Here is a 23,764-nt window from a genome sequence, read left to right on the forward strand (position 1 = left end):
TCACACGCCTCGCCAAAGAGAAGCAGTTCCAGCCATCGCATTAGAGGCGAGTTAATTAAATATTTGACTAAATTTAACAGGCTAATTTTTAAGTTGATAATTGTGTATGGCCCGCGAATGATGTTATAAATATCCAAATGGCCATTGGCAGAAAAAGTGTTCTAAATTTGAAGCTTTCGTGACTGCAAGGATTCATACTCTTTGGTTTTTTCGGTAAAGTCACGTAGGTGAAAAATAAAATAAATGAAAACAACTAAATTAAATCACGACGTTTCGGAGGCAACACAAGCTTCCGTCTTCAAGTGGAACCGTTACAGCCAAAGTCGCTGGTTCCACCTGAAGACGGAAGCTTGTGTTGCCTCCGAAACGTCGTGATTTAATTTAGTTGTTTTCATTTAAAAAAATTTCTTGCAAATTCCTTTGTCAAGGCGCCCAGCTTATATATATGCTCCAAACTCGTGTGCTGTTTCATTCAGACGCTGTCGCCTCTACGGACCTGGTTTTCACCTGAGAATTATTTTATTATGTTTTATTTATATTATTTTATTACTTCCCTTCTACGTGACTTTACCGAAAGAACCAAGAAGATGTTTTCATTTATTTAATTTTATACCTACGTGACTTTACCGAAAAAACCAAAGAGTAGAAGAAAGGTTCCCCACCCCTGTTCTACATCAACCATACGAATAAGAAAGAGAGTAAAACCTCGACTTAGCGCACTAAATGAGGTGGGGTGGGTGGTTAATTTCAGGTGTCCGGGCAAACTGCAACGCATTAAATAACACTGCCTTGTACCGGGTGGTGCAGATATCTTCTGACCCGTTTAATTATCTACAATTTTATATGTTTCTAGTAGGGTTTATTTAAAATGTTAGCGGTAAATTAATTGGGGGAGCGGAGGGGAGGGGTGGTCACAAGACATCTGGACCACCACCCTGTACTTTCCTGTTTCAAGTTGAGTCGCCCAGGTAGCGGTGGAACGAGTGGCTCTCACTTGGAGGATTGTGAAATCAAACCCCTGGTTGGGGGTTCACTCGACCCATCATCCCTGCCTCGGTGATGGTGGGGTCGATAAAACGTGTACCAGTTTGCAGGGGGCAACGCAACGGTGAATGTCCTAGGGGCTGTCCATAAATGACGTCACGCGATTTTGGACGATTTTTGACCTCCCCCCCCCCCCCCCTCGTCACACGGCGTCACAAAAAGTCAGACCCCCCTCAAATATGACGTCACAAAGCTCTACCCCCCCCCCAAAAAAAACATGCTTCAAATCGCTTTAAATTATTGTCATCGTAGTGCGTATTTAATGTGGCGCTGCACTCTGATGTTGTACGAGAAAACATTTATTAAAAAATCTATTTAATTAAGTAGAACATGTCTATATTTATTTAAAGCTGCGCATTTTGATGTGACGTCACAAATGTTTGAGCACCCCCCCCCCCTAGGTGCGTGACGTCATTTATGGACGGCCCCAGTGTGTCATTAGCCCCACGCAATAGACTTCAGCCCGTTCTTGACACTCAATGTGTATGGCATTGTATGACCGTCTAAACTGCACGTGTTGTATATTTTAAAGTGTGTGTGTAGACGTGTCCGTTATGTGTTTGCTGTGAGGAGCGGTGGTGCAGCGGTTAGCGCTACGCTGCGCTACGAACCCGGCGACCCGAGTCCGATTCCCGCTCACGGCCAACGCCATTGACGATTATCTGTACCGGTCCTGGGACTCTCTTAGGTCGACTCAGCCTGAAAACGAGTACCTAGCGCGGTGTGTAAACATCGCCACTGGGGAGACAAAGGCGGCCGGGCGTGGTGCTAGCCACCCACCCCCTCGTGTGCCATGTCAACCTTCATAGGTGCTCGCTAACAGCACTTGCCCCAACAGTCTGTTCAGGCTATACGGGCGATATTTGTCCTTGTGTGTTTGCTGTGTGTAACTCGACGCCCTGGATATCGTCAACTAACAATGTTCCATCTCGAGGGATGACCCCGGTATAATGTTTTCATCAGTAATGAATATCAAATAACATTATAGCAGCAAGAAAAAACTGCTTATGTTGGCTGTGGTTGTCCCACCTGATGACGATCGCTTGTGTTGCGATCGAAACGTCGTGATCTTTTGATTTTTCTACCCACGTGAATTTACCGAAAGAACCAAAGAGTATTGATTCCTGCAGTCACGAAAGCTTCAAATCAAGATTAGCATGCCTTAGCTTTTGTCGACTGAAAAAAAGGACATTGGAATCAATGTAAAATGTATGTGTATAGTTTTTTTCTTTCTTTGCACTGCAGTTAACGCGGTGGCTTCTAGTGGGCTGGTGGAGTTCGTTGAACCCATTAAAATGAGTACAAAACATTGATTCGATGCATACACGTGTATATATGGCTCGTGAGCTAACTCCATTCTGTTCTGCACTATGTTTGACAGCGACAACAGGGGTTGTGTGGTTTCGTCTGTAACTCGCAAACAATGACATTTGTTTGAAAAAATAAAAATCGCTTTTACCCTTTCTGGCAATAAAACAGGAGGTGTTAAGATGTTCAAGCACCAAATAGAAACCTTTTGCAAGGACTCAATTCTGCATTAACCACACAGAGTACTTGCGGTGAAGATGCAGACAAACTCGCTCTGACAGTGACATGTGATGCATTGGCTTTGAAACTGATTGGCCGACGCTAGAGACAGCAGCCTTGATCTTCTTGGTTCTTTCGGTAAAGTCACGTAGAAGGGAAATAATAAAATAATAAAAATAAAACATTATAAAATACAATTCTCACGACGTTTCGGCCACAACGCAAGCAGCCGTCCTCAGGTGAAGAACAGGTCTGTCGGAAATGCAACTCTGTTGATATGCAAATTCCTTTGTCAAGGCGCCCTTCCTCCCCTAACCCAGCTTAAATATACGCTGCCAAGCTTGGTGGTGTTCATTCAGACGCTGTCTTTCCGACAGACCTGTTCTTCACCTGAGGACGGCTGCTTGTGTTGTGGCCGAAACGTCGTGAGAATTGTATTTTATTATGTTTAATTTGTATTATTGTATTATTTCCCTTCTACGTGACTTTACCGAAAGAACCAAGAAGATGAATCTCTGCAGTCACGAAAGCTTTAAATCGAAAAGCAGCCTTGTTCTTCATGGCCCAGTCTCACTACCAGTGGCAGACCAGAGGACGCAAGAAGGCGAACAGTAGCAGGACAATGCCACTATCAGGGGATTCAGAGCTCTGGGTGAGCAGCTACAGAATGGGACCTCTTTGCCAGTATCAAAGTATAAAAAAAATAATTACCCTTTCTGGCAATAAAACAGGTGTTAGGATGTTCTTTCGGCATGCACTGTCAAAATCGTTAAGTTCGTAATGTACAGCCCTCTATTGTTATGTTGAACACTTCAATTACCGATGATGCACGCATTTTCCCCGAGTGGCCTTGGAATGAAATTTAACAATAAACTGCGTTTATAAAAGTCACAGAGACTCCAGAAGACTGCATTTAGCCACCGTTCCCAAATGTTTATTTGCAATTGAATCCAGCAATCACAAATCCTTCCCCCGTCGCGCTCCAAAATGCCATCTTGCCATTCCAACCATTCCTCCCGCCCTCCGTAAGCGCGTGCAATCGTCGCCCGCAACTCGCCGCCGAGTACGGGTCGACGCTCGAGCACCCGCACGCGTCTCCTGCGCTCGTTACACCGGCACCGATCCCGAACACGCCACCGCCTTCCCAAAGCTCTTCACGTGGACGCAGGACACCGCGTAGCTGGAGATGAGCCACAGGTACACGATGCACAGCGTGAACGTGACTGTGAAGCAAAGGCAGGCGACCGCGAGGCCGTTCGCGAAATCGCAAGCGCCCAGGGACATCAGCAAGCGCACCGCGGCCCGAGTCGTTTGCCTGCCCCTGCTGACGATGGCGCGGATCGAGCGGCCGGCGTCTCCGGAGCAAAAGCGCAGCGGCGCGCCGGGGCCCGACCGGCGGCCGACGCTGGAATCGTCCGAGTCGCTCGAGGCGAGCTCGCCGTAGGAATCGCTGTCGGTGGCGGAGCGCGTCGGCTGGACGGCCCTCCGACGGCCAAATTGGGCCAACTCCTCTCGGTGGCCAGTTTCGCCGTCGGTGCCGAGCTTCCGCGAGCAGGCGGGCTCGCGTGACACGCTCCACCGAAGCCGCCGCCGCTGCTGCTGCTGCTGCTGCTGTCGAGACGCCCGTGAACCTTGGTGGCGGCGACAGCGGTGGCTGCGGTAGTGTTGGCGGTGATGGCCGCGGAACGCCGATGCGCCGGTCGCCTGCGGAGCGCGCGGAGTCGACTCGTTGGCCAGGACGGTGCCGGAGAACGAGAGGCCAACGTTGCAGTCCAACGAGTTGGCGCCGAGATCCTTACGCAGGAATTCGCGGGACTCGCTCTCGCCGTGGCTCGACTGCGACGGGGTGACGTTCAGCTGGCTTTCCCTGAGGTCAGAATCCAGCAAGCCAGAGCTGAGGTCCTGCGGCAGTAGGTCGTGGAAATCGCCGCAGGTGCCTTTGGGCAGCGAGAAGGCGGCGTGGCTGTGGCCGACTTGGATGTAGCAGCCGTCGCTGGTGCAGACCGACTCCGAGTCGGGGATCAAATACTGCCACTTGCACGGTGCCTCTGGCAGACGAACGCCGGCCTGCGGCGACGGGGACGCGGGGTTAAACGTGCGCCGTACTGACACATGGAACAGACAGTCGTACGCTCAAGACGGAGAGTAAAACACGAAGACGGTGAGCTCTAAAGCAGTGGTTCTTCTTCTTAACCTGGGGGTGCACGCCACCCCTGGGGGTGCGAGATGCCCTTTCTCGAGGGTGGCAAGACACGGACAGATTTTAGAAGGTAAATCATCGAAAACACAAATTAAGCACGGGCGACATAACATTATACATGTTTTTTACAATTGAGAACCAAAGCGATGCAAGGCTGTGGTAAAGGTTAAGAACTACTACTCTATACTATACACTACTATACACTACACTATACACTACACTACTGTACACGACACTATACACTACTAAACACGACATCACTATACACTACTATACACTACACTATAAACTACACTATACACTACACTACTATACACGACACTACACACTACTATACACTACACGATACACTACTAAACACTACACTACTATACACTACACTATAAACTACGCTATACACTACACTACGCTATACACTACACTATACACTACACTATACACTACACTACTATACACTACGCTATACACTACACTACTATACACTACACTAAACACTACACTACGCTATACACTACACTATAAACTACGCTATACACTACACTATACACTACACTATACACTACACCAGTGATTCTTCTTAACCTGGGGTGCACCACGCCACCCCATGGGGGTTCAAGACAGATTTTTTTTGAGAAGGTGAATCATCGAAAACACAAATTGCGCACGGGCAACGTGAGTCACAACTCACCTTGTTTCAGCAAACCCCGACGTCTTTATTGACATTGTTGAAATGTTTTACGACCGAGAACCAAAGGGGTGCAAAGGCTGCAGTAAAGGTTAAGAACCGTCGCTCTAAACAGCGAATTGTCCAAAGAGCGATTCTTGTTTTTTTTCCCTCCCCCCTCAAGTTCTTTCGCACAGTTCAATTACTGATCAAGCACGCATCCCCCCCCCCCCCCCCCCCCCCCACATTACCGTGAAACTCAGTTGGGAAACCGATACCATGTAATGTCCACACGATGATGAGCCAATTCGCCGTGCTATCGTTTGCGATGGCCAGGTCGCTTCTAAGAAAAGAGCTGCCTACCCCAGTGGGGCCTCGCCTGGTGAAATGGAATTAAGAAGTAAATCAATGGCTTGGCAACATCTTCTTGGTTCTTTCGGTAAAGTCACGTAGAAGGGAAATAATAAAATAAAACATAATAAAATAATTCTCACGACGTTTCGGCCACAACGCAAGCAGCCGTCCTCAGGTGAAGAACAGGTCTGTCGGAAAGACAGCGTCTGAATGAGCACCACCAAGCTTGGCAGCGTATATTTAAGCTGGGTTAGGGGAGGAAGGGCGCCTTGATAAAGGAATTTGCATATCAACTCTATTGAAAGAACCATGAAGAACAAGGCTGCTGTCTCTCGCGTAGGCCAATCAGTTTCAAAGGCAATGCATCATATGTCACTGTCAGAGCGAGTTTGTCTGCATGTTCACCGCAAGTACTCTGTGTGGTTAATGCAGAATTGATTCCTTGCAAAATGTTTCTAATTGGTGTTTGAACATCTAAACACCTCCTGTCTCGGCCACAACGCAAGCAGCCGTCCTCAGGTGGAGAACAGGTCCGTCGAGAAGACAGAGTCTGAACGACAACCCCAGGCTTGGAGCGACCATTAAAGCTGGGATGGAGGGGGGAAGAGCGCCCTGACAAAATAATTTGCATATCAAGAGGAATTTAGCATATCCATGGGAAATGCAGATATGCGATCAGTACTACTTGTGAAATGCGTAGGAGGTTTGGCGGGGGGTTTAAAGTCATTAAAGTGGCAACAGTTTGCTGATTTCTTTATGGGAAGAAAAAAAACCACTAAATGTACTGTATACAGTGGCTATGGGTCATTGTTCACTGTATAAATTAACATAACAGGTCGGGTTCATTAAAAAACTATAGGGTCTCCTCTGCTAACGAACGTGTTAGGTTCCAGAGGTCTGTTCGTAAGTCGATTTGTTCGTAAGTCCAACTTTACTCCTGTCGATTCCAAACATGTTGTACGGCGTGTACACTAAACACGGGGAATGGCTTCAAAAGTTGTTTAATCTCCTGTAGGTGTAGATGCCACTGATTCTTCACGTTCTGTAGGTGTAGATGTCACTGGTTCTTCATGTTCTGCAAATGTAGATGCCACTGGTTCTTCATGTTTTGCAGATGTAGATGCCACTGGTTCTTCACGTTCTGCAGATGTAGATGCCACTGGTTCTTCACGTTCTGCAGATGTAGATGCCACTGGTTCTTCACGTTCTGCAAATGTAGATGCCACTGGTTCTTCATGTTTTGCAGATGTAGATGCCACTGGTTCTTCACGTTCTGCAGATGTAGATGCCACAGGTTCTTCACGTTCTGCAAATGTAGATGCCACTGGTTCTTCATGTTTTGCAGATGTAGATGCCACTGAATCTTCACGTTCTGTAGGTGTAGATGCCACTGGTTCTTCATGTTCTGCAAATGTAGATGCCACTGGTTCTTCATGTTTTGCAGATGTAGATGCTACTGGTTCTTCACGTTCTGCAGATGTAGATGCCACTGGTTCTTCACGTTCTGCAGATGTAGATGCCAACACCGCCATCTATTGCGCGGCGGTCGAACCTACGACTTTCGGTCCGAACAGGCAACTGAACACACGGGGACAGGTTTGTTCGTATCTCTGAAAGTTTGTAAGTCGAGTGTCCGTAAGTAGAGGAGTCCCTGCAGTGCATTTTTTTCACTGTCACCGAGAAGAAATGAAACACTTTCACGTTTCGCCCGACCGGCCTTCCTCAGCTGCGGGACGTTCCGTGTGTGCGACATCGCCAAAGGCAGCGACGCGGACAATGAACGACTGGACATACCGACGCACAGGGCTGGCATTCATCACGGGTGCCCCCCCCCCCCCCCCCCCGAGTCGTCCAATGCCCCATCGACTTCTCGGCAACTTGCGTCATCCACTGTCGCCCGAGGGTAGAGGAAGCACGACGATTTTGTGAACGCGACGGTGGTTTTCTTTTTGCTCTTCATCATTTCGGTGACCCGGGTCGCGGTTAGCAAATGAGCGCTCGCAGCGATCACCCCGAGTCTTCAAGAAGGTTAAAGAAAATAGAATTTAACTTGAGAAGACCGACCAACTTACAAATGACGCATCAATCAGATTTGCTTACCTATTGGTGTGTGTGCATGTGTGTGCGTATGGTGCGTGTGTGTGCGTGTGTGTGTATTGCGGTAGCGTAACGGTTAGCGCTACGCTGTGCTACAATCCCGGCCTACCCGAGTTCGATTCCCGCTCACGGCAAACCAGAGGTGTGGACTCGAGTCATGTGACTTGGACTCGAGTCAGACTCGAGTCATGAATTTGATGACTTCAGACTCGACTTGGACTTGCATAACAATGACTTTGTCCCACCTCTGAGGTGTGGACTCGAGTCATGTGACTTGGACTCGAGTCAGACTCGAGTCATGAATTTGATGACTTCAGACTCGACTTGGACTTGCATAACAATGACTTTGTCCCACCTCTGCGGCAAACACCAGTGATGGTTATCTGAACCGGTTCCGGGCCTACCCTAGGTCGACTCATCCTTAATGAGTACCTGGTGCAGTTTGTAAAAATCGCCACTAGGGGGACAAAGGTGGCCGGGCGTGGTGTTCGCCACCGACCCCTCGCGTGCCATGCCGGCCTTCATAGGTGCTCACTAAAAACGCTTGCCCCAACAGTCTGTTACAGGCTATATGGGGGATCTTTGTTTTTGGTGCGGCAGCATAGCGGTTGGCGTGCTGCCCTACGAAACCAGCGACCCGAGTTCGATTCCCGCTCACGGCCAACACCAGCGACGATTATATTATCTCAACTGGTCTGGGGCCTCCCCTCGATCGACTCAGCCTCAAATGAGCACCTGGTGCGGTGTGTAAAAATATCGCAACTGGGGAGACAAAGGCGGGCCGGGCGTGGCGCTGGCCACCCACCCCCTGGTGTGCAGTTCCGGGCCTTCATCGGTGCTGCTCGCCTGTTGAGGCTACGCACGGGCGCTCTTTAACTTTGGTGCGAGTCCTTACCAGGTTTTTGGAATCGTGTGCACCCTTTGTGCCTCCTTCGTCCGATCCGGAAGCATCCTGGGTCGAATCCCAGCCAGGGTAATCGTCATCCTCGCTGTGGAAGAGCGACGCGCCACACGCAAGTGAGGAAGTTGCAATTTTGGGAAGACGTAAAAACTAAAATGTGGTAGGATTTGAAAATAAATTGTGCCGGAACTGATTCAGTTATGTAAAGTTCACTCTTGCCGGCCAGCGAAGAGCGCAACAGCAATAACCTCGATGTACGAAGGAGATGCGTTCCCGGAGCGTCGTTCGGATATTTTAGCTTCGTATGTTGAATAACTTCTAACGTTAGAACCCAGTCTTTCGTAATTCGCCATTTCACACCATAAACACACTTCGTAACTTACCAGTCGTATTGTAAACAAAGACAATTAATAATGAAAATAATGTCATAGTTTATACCGCACAGTATTAAATGACAAATGAATGAAAAATAGTGAAGAAACATAATACAGGACCATACATCGATTGATTTATTATTCACTATTGGAACCTGCTTTGCCAGTAGCAAAATATGATAATTGTTTTTATACCCTTTTATTTGGCAACAAAACTGACACCTTTTTTACAAGGAGTCATGTTTGCATTGACCACAATACATGCGGTGCACCTTTTGGCGTTATCTGGTCCAACACCAAGTGAGACTAGGCTCTAAGAAAAGCTGTCTCGGGTGTGGACCAATCAATTTCAAGGACAGTGCATACATTATCAGAGTTGTGTTTTTTGTTTGCATTCCGACCGCAGGTATTGTGGTCAATGCAAACATGACTCCTTGTAAAAAAGGTGTCAGTTTTGTTGCCAGATAAAAGGGTAAAAAAAACCAATTATCATATCTGATGTATTATTCACTCGTTCATGCCAGTGAATTAATTAACTGTTTGACTATATTTTATCGAACATATATACGCATATCTAGGTGTGACGGACGGGTCATTGAACCGACAAAAGGTTGTTAGCGTCCGTCATACCTGTGCACGTGTCCATGGCGGTGGTGATGGTGGTGATGGTGGTGATGCCGCTTTGTAAGATCACTACTGAGGTTCATCTTCATTGCCTGGTCGATGTCATGCTTCATCAGGTGGATGGTATTCTCCATCTCCTGCAGCGGTCACACGAAAGACAAAGATCCGTCCTCCTGTACTACATCACTCCATCTCTTCCGTCCTCCTGTACCACATAACTCCATCTCTTCTCTAGCCCGTGCCGCGCCCGTTTAGGCCCCTCGATCCGGCCGAACAAAAGCTGTTTTGGCATGCGGTGGCTGGGCATGCGGGCTACATGACCCAGCCAACGCACCCTTGCCTGCCGGAGGAGCTCACTGATGGGACTTTGCCCAGATCTTTAAAGTATTTGTGAGCTCCTCACACAATCCAGCCTGGTTAAACCCAGGATGGATCGTAGGCAGGCCAGCCTAAATGTTTCCAACCGGCGAAGATGCTCCATTAGGGGGGTCCACGTTTCGCAAGCGTAGAGAAGGGAGGGAATGACTGTGGCCGAGAAGACTTGAAGCTTCGTGCGGAGCGACAGACCAGGTAGCTTCCACACAGCGTTACGCAATTGATGAAAAGATATTACCGCTCGACTGATTCGGAGTGAGACCTCTGCTGTTAAACTGGAGCCAGTCATATGCACACTGCCCAGGTATGGGAAACTCTCCACTCTCTCCACAACTGCCCCATCACCGATTGGGAGTTGTGGGGGTGGAGTATCCGATGGTACAAAATACCCAGGCAGGTGCTTACTCACACACTCACTCGCACACTCTCACACACACTCACACACTCTCATACACTCTCATACACTCACACACACTCTCATACACTCACACACACTCTCACACACTCTCACACACACTGTCACACACACTCTCATACACTCACACACTCTCATACACTCACACACACTCTCACACACTCTCATACACTCACACACACTCTCACACACTCTCACACACACTGTCACACACACACTCACACACTCTCACACACACTCACACACGCTCACACTCTCACACACACACATTCACACACACACTCACACACTCACACACACTCTCACACACACACACACTCTCACACACACACACTCACTCACACACTCACTCGCACACAATCTCACACACACACTCTCACACACTCTCTCACACACACACACGCTCACACACTCTCACACACAGACTCACACACACTCATACACACTTCCTCTCACACTCAAACACTCACTGACACTCTCACACACACACACACTCTCACACACTCACACACACTCACACACACCAACACACACTCACACACACATACTCTCACACACACTCTCACACACACACTCACTCGCACACTCACACACACTCACACACACTCTTCCACACTTACTCACACACTCACTCAAACACTCACTCGCACTCACACACACTCACACACTCTCACTCTCACACACACACCAACACACACTCACACACTATCACACACTCTCATACACATTCTCACTCTCACACACTCACACACACCAACACACACTCACACACTCTCTCACTCTCACACACTCTCTCACACTCACGCACACTCACGCACACTCTCACACATAACAATAAGAGACATTTTCTTGATCGTATTTTGAAGAAACTAAAAGACAACAATATTAACAGAGAGCCGCAATGCACATCGCGCTGAGTGGATAGTAGAGACGGTGGTGGGTGGTGCTGGTGGTTGGTGGGTGGTGCTGGTGGTTGTTGGTGGTAGTTGTGGTGATTGGTGGTGGTTGTGGTGATTGGTGGTGGTTGATGATGGTGGATGGTGGTGGTTGGTGATGGTGGTTGTGGTGATGGTGCTGGTTGGTGATGGTGGGTGGTGGTGGTTGGTGATGGTGGTTGTGGTGATTGGTGGTGGGTGGTGATGGTGGGTGGTGGTGGTTGGTGATGGTGGTGGTGGGTGGTGGTAGTTGGTGATGGTGGTTGTGGTGATTGGTGGTGGGTGGTGATGGTGGGTGGTGATGGTTGGTGCTGGTGGTGGTTGTTGGTGGTGGTTGTGGTGATTGGTGATGGTGGGTGCTGGTGGTTGGTGATGTTTAGTGCTGGTGGTTGGTGATGCTGGTGGTGGTTGGTGGTGGTGGTTTGGGCGTTCATAAATAAATAAATAATGTCTCCAACCGCCGCTTCAAGAGCCCCCACCCCAGGGGGGGTGCCGGGGGGGGGGGGGGCTGCGAATCGGTACACGGTGGGGGAGGAGGAGCAGGGGGAGCAGGCGTCTCACCCGCACCCTGCCGGACAGCGACCCCAGCAGAGGCCCTGCAGCCTCCATGTCCACAGCGCTCACGCCTGCCGAGCCCCGTGACCACCAACGGCGGTGAGTGCCCCACCCACTCGCTCCCCCCCCCGTGACCACCAACGGTCGTGAGTGCCCCTCCCACTCGCCCCCCGTGACCACCAACGGTCGTGAGTGCCCCTCCCACTCGCCCCCCGTGACCACCAACGGTCGTGAGTGCCCCGCCCACTCGCCCCCCCCCCCGTGACCACCAACGGTCGTGAGTGACCCTCCCACTCGCCCCCCGTGACCACCATCGGTCGTGAGTGCCCCGCCCACTCGCCCCCCCCCCCGTGACCACCAACGGTCGTGAGTGCCCCGCCCACTCGCCCCCCCCCCGTGACCACCAACGGTCGTGAGTGCCCCGCCCACTCGCCCCCCCCCGTGACCACCAACGGTCGTGAGTGCCCCGCCCACTCGCCCCCCGTGACCACCAACGGTCGTTAATGCACCGCCCACTCGCCCCCCCCCCCCCCCGTGACCACCAACGGTCGTGAGTGCCCCTCCCACTCGCCCCCCCGTGACCACCAACGGTCGTGAGTGCCCCGCCCACTCGCCCCCCCCCCGTGACCACCAACGGTCGTGAGTGACCCTCCCACTCGCCCCCCGTGACCACCATCGGTCGTGAGTGCCCCGCCCACTCGCCCCCCCCCCCCGTGACCACCAACGGTCGTGAGTGCCCCGCCCACTCGCCCCCCCCCCGTGACCACCAACGGTCGTGAGTGCCCCGCCCACTCGCCCCCCCCCGTGACCACCAACGGTCGTGAGTGCCCCGCCCACTCGCCCCCCGTGACCACCAACGGTCGTTAATGCACCGCCCACTCGCCCCCCCCCCCCCCGTGACCACCAACGGTCGTGAGTGCCCCGCCCACTCGCCCCCCCCCGTGACCACCAACGGTCGTTAATGCCCCTCCCACTCGGTCCCCGTGACCACCAACGGTCGTGAGTGCCCCGCCCACTCGCCCCCCCCCGTGACCACCAACGGCGGTGGGTGCCCCACCCACTCGCCCCCCCCCCCGTGACCACCAACGGTCGTGAGTGCCCCGCCCACTCGCCCCCCCCCCCCGTGACCACCAACGGTCGTGAGTGCCCCGCCCACTCGCCCCCCCCCCCCGTGACCACCAACGGTCGTGAGTGCCCCGCCCACTCGCCCCCCCCCCCGTGACCACCAACGGTCGTTAATGCCCCTCCCACTCGCCCCCCCCCCCCCGTGACCACCAACGGTCGTGAGTGCCCCGCCCACTCGCCCCCTCCCCACGTGACCACCAACGGTCGTGAGTGCCCCGCCCACTCGCCCCCCCCCCCACGTGACCACCAACGGTCGTGAGTGCCCCGCCCACTCGCCCCCCCCCCCCCCGTGACCACCAACGGTCGTTAATGCCCCGCCCACTCGCCCCCCCCCCTCGTGACCACCAACGGTCGTGAGTGCCCCGCCCACTCGCCCCCCCCCGTGACCACCAACGGTCGTTAATGCCCCGCCCACTCGCCCCCCCCCTCGTGACCACCAACGGTCGTTAATGCCCCGCCCACTCGCCCCCCCACCCGTGACCACCAACGGTCGTTAATGCCCCGCCCACTCGCCCCCCCCCTCGTGACCACCAACGGTCGTGAGTGCCCTACCCACTCGCCCCCCCCCCGTGACCACCAACGGTCGTGAGTGCCCCACCCACTCGCCCCCCCCCCCGTGACCACCAACGGTCGTGAGTGCCCTGCCCACTCGCCCCCCCCCGTGACCACCAACGGTCGTGGGTGCCCCGCCCACTCGCCCCCCCCCCGTGACCACCAACGGTCGTGAGTGCCCCGCCCACTCGCCCCCCCCCCCCGTGACCACCAACGGTCGTGAGTGCCCCGCCCACTCGACCCCCCCCCCCCGTGACCACCAACGGTCGTGAGTGCCCCGCCCACTCGACCCCCCCCCCCCCGTGACCACCAACGGTCGTGAGTGCCCCGCCCACTCGCCCCCCCCCCGTGACCACCAACGGTCGTGAGTGCCCCGCCCACTCGCCCCCCCCCCCCCCGTGACCACCAACGGTCGTGAGTGCCCCGCCCACTCGACCCCCCCCCCCCCGTGACCACCAACGGTCGTGAGTGCCCCGCCAACTCGCCCCCCCCCGTGACCACCAACGGTCGTGAGTGCCCCGCCCACTCGCCCCCCCCCGTGACCACCAACGGTCGTGAGTGCCCCGCCCACTCGCCCCCCCCCCGTGACCACCAACGGTCGTGAGTGCCCCGCCCACTCGCCCCCCCCCCCCGTGACCACCAACGGTCGTGAGTGCCCCGCCCACTCGCCCCCCCCCCGTGACCACCAACGGTCGTGAGTGCCCCGCCCACTCGACCCCCCCCCCCCGTGACCACCAACGGTCGTGAGTGCCCCGCCCACTCGACCCCCCCCCCGTGACCACCAACGGTCGTGAGTGCCCCGCCCACTCGCCCCCCCCCCGTGACCACCAACGGTCGTGAGTGCCCCGCCCACTCGGCCCCCCCCCCCCGTGACCACCAACGGTCGTGAGTGCCCCGCCCACTCGCCCCCCCCCGTGACCACCAACGATCGTGAGTGCCCCGCCCACTCGCCCCCCCCCCGTGACCACCAACGATCGTGAGTGCCCCGCTCACTCGCCCCCCCCCCCCCGTGACCACCAACGGTCGTGAGTGCCCCGCCCACTCGCCCCCCCCCCCCGTGACCACCAACGGTCGTGAGTGCCCCGCCCACTCGCCCCCCCCCCCCGTGACCACCAACGGTCGTGAGTGCCCCGCCCACTCGCCCCCCCCCGTGACCACCAACGGTCGTGAGTGCCCCGCCCACTCGCCCCCCCCCCCCGTGACCACCAACGGTCGTGAGTGCCCCGCCCACTCGCCCCCCCCCCGTGACCACCAACGGTCGTGAGTGCCCCGCCCACTCGCCCCCCCCCCCGTGACCACCAACGGTCGTGAGTGCCCCGCCCACTCGCCCCCCCCCCCCGTGACCACCAACGGTCGTGAGTGCCCCACCCACTCGCCCCCCCCCGTGACCACCAACGGTCGTGAGTGCCCCGCCCACTCGGCCCCCCCGTGACCTCCCACTCCGCCCCGTGACCTCCCACTCCGCCCCGTGACCTCCCACTCCGCCCCGTGACCTCCCCACTCCGCAACTGGATGCACGTACGATGAGTTTATGATTCTAGAACAATTCCATCGCCATACCGCCCACCCTTTAAACCTTACTCAGCGATTGCCCTCAATGCCGATGTACTTGCCCCCGTCATAGAAACGCGGAATTGTCCATCGCCGTCTCAGCGCCGCGTCAATACCCAGTCCCAGCAGTGCCGTTGCACGTCCACGACTTCAACTTGACCTCTGATCTTCTTGGTTCTTTCGGTAAAGTCACGTAAAATTGAAATGATAAAATAATAAAAATAAAACAGAATAAAATTATTAGTGAGAATGATTTTATTGCTTTATTGTTATTATTTTATTATTTCCATGTTACGTTACTTTTTTATAAAATAATAAAAATAAAACATGATAAAATAATTTGTGAGAATTATTTTATGTAGTTTTATTTTGATTATTTTATTATTTCCCTTCTACGTGACTTTACCGAAAGAACCAAAAAGATGAATCCCTGCAGTCACGAAAGCTTTAACTCGAAATTTGACCTCTGATGTCTGTGGCACGCGGTCACCAGCAGGTGGCAGTAGCGGCGCGGCGTCGCTGTTCGAAAATTTAGAATCTTTATCCGGACTCCGCCTACTTGCAGGAGGAGGAAATCCGATGAGCCATGAAGCTCTTCGCTTCACAGATGCCCAGTACGGGGCCACGAGGGTTGGGTGGTGGGGTCAGCAACGTGACAACAACAGCAGCAGCAGCTAAGACAAAAACAACACGATGGGAGTGCCGAAAGTCGAGTAAAATGGTAAGCAAGTCACTAAATATTAATAGATGAGTTTTTTTCAGGATTGTTCAAGGCAGCAACAAGAACAGCACCCACACCAACATAACACCACGAAGCAGCAGCAGCAGCTCCCCAATACTCCGAGCAGAGGAGACGTGAATGGTTTACCAACGCGCAGAGTCAGAATCTTTATTTAGACTTCTTCTGCAAGAGGAATCTGATGAGCCATGAAGCTCTTCGTTTCGCACATGTCCAGTGCGGGGCAGGTCAGCAAGTGACAACAACAGCAGCGAACGACACACGCAGCGCTGCCCTCTTCTTACGCGAGAAAGTGGTTATGAAATTGCTCTGTGCTATCTTGATTTGAAGCTTTCGTGACTGCAGGAATCCATCATCTTTGGTTCTTTCGGTAAAGTCACGTAGGTAGAAACTAAAATAAATCACGACGTTTCGGGCGCAACACAAGCGTCCATCATCAGGTGGGGAAGCATGGTCTGCTGCTGATGCAGACTGTTTTAAAAGGTTTGCAATGGGTGGGTAGCATAAGGGTCATAAAGAAGTGGCCGGGGCTAGTGATGTTAATGTGAGAAATTAGCACGTAACTGTAAGATAGGAGGAGAGCGGCCTCCTGGAAGAGGGCACGGAAGTGGCTATGTTAATGCGAAAGATTAGCATGATGTTAATGTGAGGACTTAGAGGGCACGGAAGTGGCTATGTTAATGCGAGAGATTAGCATGATGTTAATGTGAGAACTTAGAGGGCACGGAAGTGGCTATGTTAATAGGGAAATAATAAAATAATAAAAATAAAACAATAAAATACAATTCTCACGACGTAATTTACATATCATGAAATAATAAAATAATAAAATTTAAACATAATAAAATACAATTCTCACGACGTAATTTACATATCATGAAATAATAAAATAATAAAATTTAAACATAATAAAATACAATTCTCACGACGGAATTTACATATCATGATATATGATATGTCGTGAGAATTGTATTTTATTATGTTTTATTTTTTTTGTCAAGGCACTCTCCTCCTCTAACCCCAGCTTAAATATACGCTGCCAAGCTTGGTGGTGTTCATTAGGACGCTGTCTTTTCGACAGCCCTGTTTTTCACCTGAGGACGGCTGCTTGCGTTGTGGCCGAAACGTCGTGAGAATTGTATTTTATCATGTTTTATTTTTATTATTTTATTATTTCCCTTCTACGTGACTTTACCGAAAGAACCAAGAAGAATGAATCCCTGCAGTCACGAAAGCTTTAAATCGAAATTCACTCTATATAAGTTGGCGAGAGGGCCTTGGATCGGACAAAGTGGCAAGTGTCAATACCTCAAGTCCTAGCGGCCGTGAATTCTTTCTCCTTGCGGCCTGAGACACGTGGAGGTGGTTAGCCGGGAATGATTATCCTGACCACTCTGCCGCCTTCAGGCAAGGGGGGAACGGTCGTGCACAATCATCATCGTGATCATCATCATCGTCGTGATGAGGGCTGGATGAAGGCACGGGGGGCTTTAGGTAGATTGCAGCCCAGGGACATCCTCCAGCTAGAGGAGCCTCCAGAGATGAAGTGAACAGTTGATTCATTTGTGAATGCTGCTTTTGTATTTGTTGTTCGCATTGTAAAACGTACATTTTATTTTTCTTTAGCTTTGTTTTCCTTTTGAAAGTATGACTGGGGGCCTCGCAATACCTGTAAGCCAGGGGCCTACACAATCTTAAATCCGGCCCTGATCGTCGTGATCCATGGTGGGGGGGGGGGGGGGCACATAGCCCGTTACGTGTCCGCTGAACATTCCGTAACTTTGTTTCCACTCTGTGGTCGTCATGTGCATTGAATTATTTTCTCATTTCTGGTAGGGTACGGGTAGGGAACGGGTATCCATACCCGGCCGGGTACGGTTACCCATTTGCGACCCTAGTGCGGCCGGGTACGGGTAAGGAATCAAACCCCGTTTGCGACCTCTGCTGTGGACCTGCAGGGGAGGACTTACGCAACACGTGACTTAGGGGGTCGATAACGAGCACAACAAGGAGAGAGACATTTTTTTCGATTTCGGTAAAAAGAGAGAGAAGCTCGCAATTTCAAAGAGTATGGGACGCATCGTGTGGTGAGGACGAGACGACGTCACTTTGACGCACAGAACGTCACGGGGCAGCTCCTGAAGAGCCACCGCACGCGGCTGTGAAGCCGCAGGTTGGCGACCCCTGCCCATGGTAAACTGGAACCCCATGGTGAACTGGAACCCCATGGTAAACTGGACTCCCATGGTAAACTGGAACCCCATGGTAAACCGGATTTCCATGGTGAACTGAACTCCCATGGTGAACTGGACTTCCATGGTAAACTGGACTCCCATGGTGAACTGGACTCCCATGGTAAACTGGAACCCCATGGTAAACCGGACTTCCATGGTGAACTGGACTTCCATGGTGAACTGAACTCCCATGATGAACTGGACTTCCATGGTAAACTGGACTCCCATGGTGAACTGGACTCCCATGGTAAATTTGACTTCCATGGTGAACTGGACTTCCATGGTGAACCGGACTCCAATGGTAAACTGGACTTCCATGGTAAACTGGACTTCCATGGTAAACTGGACTCCCATGGTGAACTGGACTCCCATGGTGAACTGGACTCCCATGGTGAACTGGACTTCCAAGGTGAACTGGACTTCCATGGTAAACCGGACTTCCATGGTGAACTGGAACCCCATGGTAAACTGGACTCCCATGGTAAACTGGACTCCCATGGTGAACTGGACAACCATGGTGAACTGGACTCCCATGGTAAACTGGACTTCCATGGTAAACTGGACTCCCATAGTAAACCGGACTTCCATGGTGAACTGGAACCCCATGGTAAACTGGACTCCCATGGTAAACTGGACTCCCATAGTAAACTGGACTCCCATGGTAAACTGGACTCCCATGGTAAAGTTCAACCTCACGCATCTGCAGACCTGTGCGGAGACCGCCACCGTCACCACGACCACCACGGCCACCACGGCCACCACGGCCACCACGGCCACGGCCACCACGGCCACCACCACGGCCACCACCGCCACCACGGCCACCACGGCCAACACCGCCACCACGGCCACCACGGCCACCACGACCACCACGGCCACCACGGCCACCACGGCCACCACCGCCACCACGGCCACCACGGCCAACACCGCCACCACGGCCACCACGGCCACCACGGCCACCACGGCCACCACGGCCACTGCCACCGGCCGAATGCTTCGCGTCATTGTGACCTTTAAACGGAGCTTCCTTCCAGCGGCATCACAGCACCCGGCCAGGCAACCCCACACCCACTTTGGTTCATGTTGTTTATGTCATTTATTGTGAAAATTCCGTCACATTTTCCTATGATCACTGTTTCATTGCTTTCATGGCTTTATTTTGGTGATTTCGAAAAGTGTATTGGTTTAGCCATGTTTGTTTGTTGTAGTACGGAGTAAGACTGATGGCCTTAATCTAAGTTGTCTTGTGGTTGTTGTTGTTGTTGTTTGACTTGCATCCCACTGGGATTGTTGCACACAGTGTTGGTGTACAGTGTTTTTTCAGCAATATTTTGCTGTCTTTTCTTGGATTTTCTGTTTGCACTCAGTCACATATTCACTTTAAGATGTTTTTTGTTCATGTTTTTGTTTTTTATTTGTTGCGGTTGCACCGGGCTATACCTAATAAATGAACTTGAACCTTGGGGAGGGATGGTGGGGAGATGATCTGGGGGGGGGGAGGGGTGATCTAGGGGGGTGATCTGGTGGGGGAGTGATCTGGGTTAGAGGGGGGGGGGCGGCTCTTTATCTACTGGGTATAAAACAAGTAAACGGATGGGCGTACAGAGGGCGGGGCGGGTGGTGGTGGAGGTGGTGGTCGTGGTGGAGGTGGTAGTGGTGGGGGTGGTGTAGGAGGGGGTGGTGTAGGTGGTGGTGGAGGAAAGTGGGGGGAAGAAACCAAACGGGGTTGTACCAAGTCCAGTGGGCTGACGAACAGCCGGGCATCACCTTGGCATCACCTTGGCACCAGCCGGGCATCACCTTGGCACCGTCCTGGCTCCGCCGTGGCAGCTCGCCGCAGACTTTTTTTTTGAACCTCCTAAAAGTTCACGAGCGTTTCTCGCTCCCCCCACCACCACCCCCACCGCGTGTTTTATTGCCCGCGTGAGTGCCCGCGTGCGTGCGTGCGATGTATTCCAGACCACCACACACAGAGTCAGCCACGAATCTCAATAACACAATTTCCCTTTCATAATAATAATGAGAAGAAGAAAGCAGGCACTGCCCCCTCCTCCCCGCATTGACCAGAGTGGCGAAGTATGGTTGTTAAAAACAAAATAATTACCAACATGGCCTGGGCAATCGGACTCCTTCCCACGTTCACATCTCTGCCGCGTAATAACCCGAGTGAGAAACGTTCGCACGCGTCCCATCAGCAACACGTGGCCTTCTTTATCGCCGCACCGTTCGATGAGCACGTGGTCCGACACGAAGCAAACGACCCCTGGGGACCCGTGTTTGGTTGACCCCATTCGGTGTCTCATGAGCAGAGCGCAGAGGTCGCAAACTGGTTTTGATTCCTTACCCGTAGCTGTACCTGGCCGCACCAGGGTCGCAAATGGGTACCCGTATGGGTACTCGTTCCCTACCCGAAATGAGTGACAAACGGTTACTCGCCAGTGACTCACGGCCTACCCGTACCCGGCCGCACCAGGGTCGCAAACGGGTACCTGTACCCGTACCCGGCCAGGTACGGGTAGCCGGGTATCGGGTAGGGTACGGGTATCGGGTACCCGGTTGCGACCTCTGGCAGAGCGTGTGTGGCCCTGTGGCCCCATGGCCCCGTGGCCTCGTGTGGCTCCGTGTGGGCCCGTGTGGCCTCGTGTGGCCCCTTGTGGCCCCGTGTGGCCCCTTGTGGCCCCGTGTGGCCCCTTGTGGCCCCGTGTGGCCCCGTGTGACCCCGTGGCCCCCCGCGAGAACGCGGTGCCATGGGCGGGCGCGTCGCCTTCGTTCCAGACAGACGCAGCGGCGAGTGAGGGGCGGGGAGGCGAGATCCCTCGTGTCGGTGACGCAGGGCGCTGCGCTAGGGGTGTCCGCGCTCTCGAGTCTCGTGTCGTGTCGGGACATCGAGCGCAGCAGCAGCAGCGAGAACCAGCAGCAGAAGACGCAGCAGCAGTAGCAGCAGCAAGAACCAGCAGCAGCGAGAACCAGCAGCAGCAGAAGACGCAGCAGCAGCAGCAGCAGCAAGAACCAGCAGCAGCAGAAGACGCGGCAGCAATAGCAGTATCAACAGCAGCAGCAGAAGACGTAGCAGCAGTAAGAACCAGCAGCAGCAGAAGACGCAGCAGTAGCAGTAGCAGCAGCAGCAGCAGAAGACGCAGCAGTAGCAGCAGAAGACGCAGCAGTAGCAGCAGTATCAACAGCATAAATAGAATAAGAAGCGGTAACAGCAGCAGCAGCAGAAGACGCAGCAGGAGCGTCAACAGAAACAGTCGAAGGAGCAAGAAAAGTAGCAGCCGCAGCAGCAGCAGTAGTAGCAGCAGCAGTAGTAGTAGCAGCAGTAGTAGTAGTAGCAGCAGCAGTAGCAGCAGTAGCAGTAGCGGTAGTAGTAGCAGCAGTAGTAGTAGCAGCAACAGTAACAGCAGCAGTTGTAGCAGCAGCAGGAGCAGCAGCAGGAGTAGTAGTAGCAGCAGTAGTAGCAGCAGCAGTAGTAGCAGTAGCAGCAGCAGTAACAGCAGCAGTAGTAGGAGCAGCAGCAGCAACAGGAGCAGCACCAACAGCAACAGGAGCAGCACCAACAGCAGCAGTAGCAGCAGCAGTAGCAGGAGCAGTAGCGGTAGTAGCAGCAGCAGTAGCAGGAGCAGTAGCGGTAGTAGCAGCAGCAGTAGCAGGAGCAGTAGCGGTAGTAGCAGCAGCAGTAACAGCAGCAGCAGTAGGAGTAGCAGCAGCAGTAGCAGCAGCAGTAGTAGCAGCAGTAGCAGTAGTAGCAGCAGCAGCAGTAGGAGTAGCAGCAGCAGTAGCAGCAGCAGCAGTAGGAGTAGCAGTAGTAGCAGCAGTAGCAGCAGCACCAACAGGAGCAGTAGCAGCAGTCGCGCAACGCGAGCTGTCCTCCCCGTCGTCGCCTCTGCCCTCGACGGCTGCTGGGTCCCGATCAGGAGACCCGCGCCCGGGGCTCCGCGGGTCCCCTTGACGGGGCCAGTGTCGGGGGGGAGGTGGGGGGAGGGGGGGGGGGAAGTGGGGGAGGGTGGGGGAGGTGGGGGAGCCAGAGGTGGGGGAGCTAGAGGGGGGGGGGGCGAGGTGGGGGGAGGTGGGGGAGCTAGTGTCGGGGGGGAGGTGGGAGAGGTGGGGGAGCCAGAGGGGGGGGAGGTGGGGGAGGTGGGGAAGCCAGGGGGGGGGGGGGCGAGGTGGGGGAGGTGGGGGGAGCTAGTGTCGGGGGGTGGGGGAGGTGGGGAAGCCAGGGGGGGGGGCGAGGTGGGAAGCCAGGGGGGGGGGGGGCGAGGTGGGGAAGCCAGGGGGGGGGGCGAGGTGGGGGAGGTGGGGGGAGCTAGTGTCGGGGGGTGGGGGAGGTGGGGAAGCCAGGGGGGGGGGGCGAGGTGGGGAAGCCAGGGGGGGGGGCGAGGTGGGGAAGCCAGGGGGGGGGCGAGGTGGGGAAGCCAGGGGGGGGGCGAGGTGGGGAAGCCAGGGGGGGGGGGCGAGGTGGGGGAGGTGGGGGGAGCTAGTGTCGGGGGGTGGGGAGGGTGGGGAAGCCAGGGGGGGGGGGCGAGGTGGGGAAGCCAGGGGGGGGGGCGAGGTGGGGGAGGTGGGGGGAGCTAGTGTCGGGGGGTGGGGGAGGTGGGGAAGCCAGGGGGGGGGGAGCGAGGGTGGGGAAGCCAGGGGGGGGGGCGAGGTGGGGGAGGTGGGGGAGCTAGTGTCGGGGGGGAGGTGGGAGAGGTGGGGGAGCCAGAGGGGGGGGAGGTGGGGGAGGTGGGGAAGCCAGGGGGGGGGGGCGAGGTGGGGGAGGTGGGGGGAGCTAGTGTCGGGGGGTGGGGGAGGTGGGGAAGCCAGGGGGGGGGGGCGAGGTGGGGAAGCCAGGGGGGGGGGGGGCGAGGTGGGGAAGCCAGGGGGGGGGCGAGGTGGGGAAGCCAGGGGGGGGGCGAGGTGGGGGAGGTGGGGGGAGCTAGTGTTGGGGGGTGGGGGAGGTGGGGAAGCCATGGGGGGGGGGCGAGGTGGGGAAGTCAGGGGGGGGGGGGCGAGGTGGGGGAGGTGGGGGGAGCTAGTGTCGGGGGGTGGGGGAGCCAGAGGGGGGGGGAGGTGGGGGAGTCAGAGGGGAGGTGGGGGAGTTGGGGTAGGTGGGGGAGGTGGGGAAGCCAGAGGGGGGGGGGGGGGAGTGCCGCTAGGCAAGGACCGCGGCGAGTCGCCGTCAGTCGTGGAGTCTCAGCAGCTCGAGTCGTCGTCCCGACTCGTTCCGACTCCGACTCGGAGGATGCGGTGAACGGGGATCGAGTGCGCGTCTCGAGAAGTGACGGTGAGCGCGTCGCGCGGCAAGCCCCTCGCAGGCTACGCGGGTGACCTTTGTCTGTGTGTGTGCGTCTTGTGTGGTGTGTGTGTTTGTGTGTGTGTGAGTCTGTGTCTGTGTGAGTGTGTGTGAGTGAGTCTGTGTGTGAGTGAGTCTGTGTGTGAGTGAGTCTGTGTGTGCGTCTGTGAGTCTGTGTGTGAGTCTGTGCGTGTGTGAGTCTGTGTGTGTGTGTGAGTCTGTGTGTGAG

General features: G+C 54.6%; 1 protein-coding gene across 3 annotated transcripts; it reads right to left on the bottom strand.

The window, feature by feature from the left end:
- Positions 1-3,479: 3,479 nt before the first annotated feature.
- On the bottom strand, positions 3,480-12,226 carry LOC133342423 (uncharacterized). 3 transcript variants are annotated; one of them, XM_061551601.1, is made up of 4 exons: positions 12,072-12,226; positions 9,792-9,922; positions 8,782-8,875; positions 3,480-4,638 (listed from the first exon to the last, which is right to left on the bottom strand). In XM_061551601.1, exons 1-4 carry the CDS (start codon positions 12,117-12,119, stop codon positions 3,679-3,681), a joined length of 1,233 nt encoding a protein of 410 aa, XP_061407585.1. In that variant the 5' UTR covers positions 12,120-12,226; the 3' UTR covers positions 3,480-3,678. The 3 variants fall into 3 exon arrangements, with proteins under 3 accessions (XP_061407585.1, XP_061407603.1, XP_061407594.1); XM_061551619.1 differs by having other exon boundaries at positions 9,792-9,958; positions 12,072-12,208; XM_061551610.1 differs by having other exon boundaries at positions 12,078-12,186.
- Positions 12,227-23,764: the final 11,538 nt, after the last annotated feature.

This window comes from Lethenteron reissneri, chromosome 2 (assembly GCF_015708825.2).
Source record: "Lethenteron reissneri isolate LAM-NWPU_2019-01 chromosome 2, ASM1570882v1, whole genome shotgun sequence".
NCBI lineage: Eukaryota > Metazoa > Chordata > Hyperoartia > Petromyzontiformes > Petromyzontidae > Lethenteron > Lethenteron reissneri.

What these genes read in the sequence shown, in the direction of transcription:
- LOC133342423 (XM_061551601.1), bottom strand. Translation starts at nt 12,119, where the DNA reads ATGGAGGCTGCAGGGCCTCTGCTGGGGTCGCTGTCCGGCAGGGTGCGG. An exon ending in CGCTGTCCGGCAGGGTGCGG is followed by an intron (nt 9,923 to 12,071) that starts GTGAGACGCCTG and finishes TGACCGCTGCAG; the next exon opens with GAGATGGAGAATACCATCCA. An exon ending in CACACGATTCCAAAAACCTG is followed by an intron (nt 4,639 to 8,781) that starts GTAAGGACTCGC and finishes CCGTCGCCGCAG; the next exon opens with GCCGGCGTTCGTCTGCCAGA.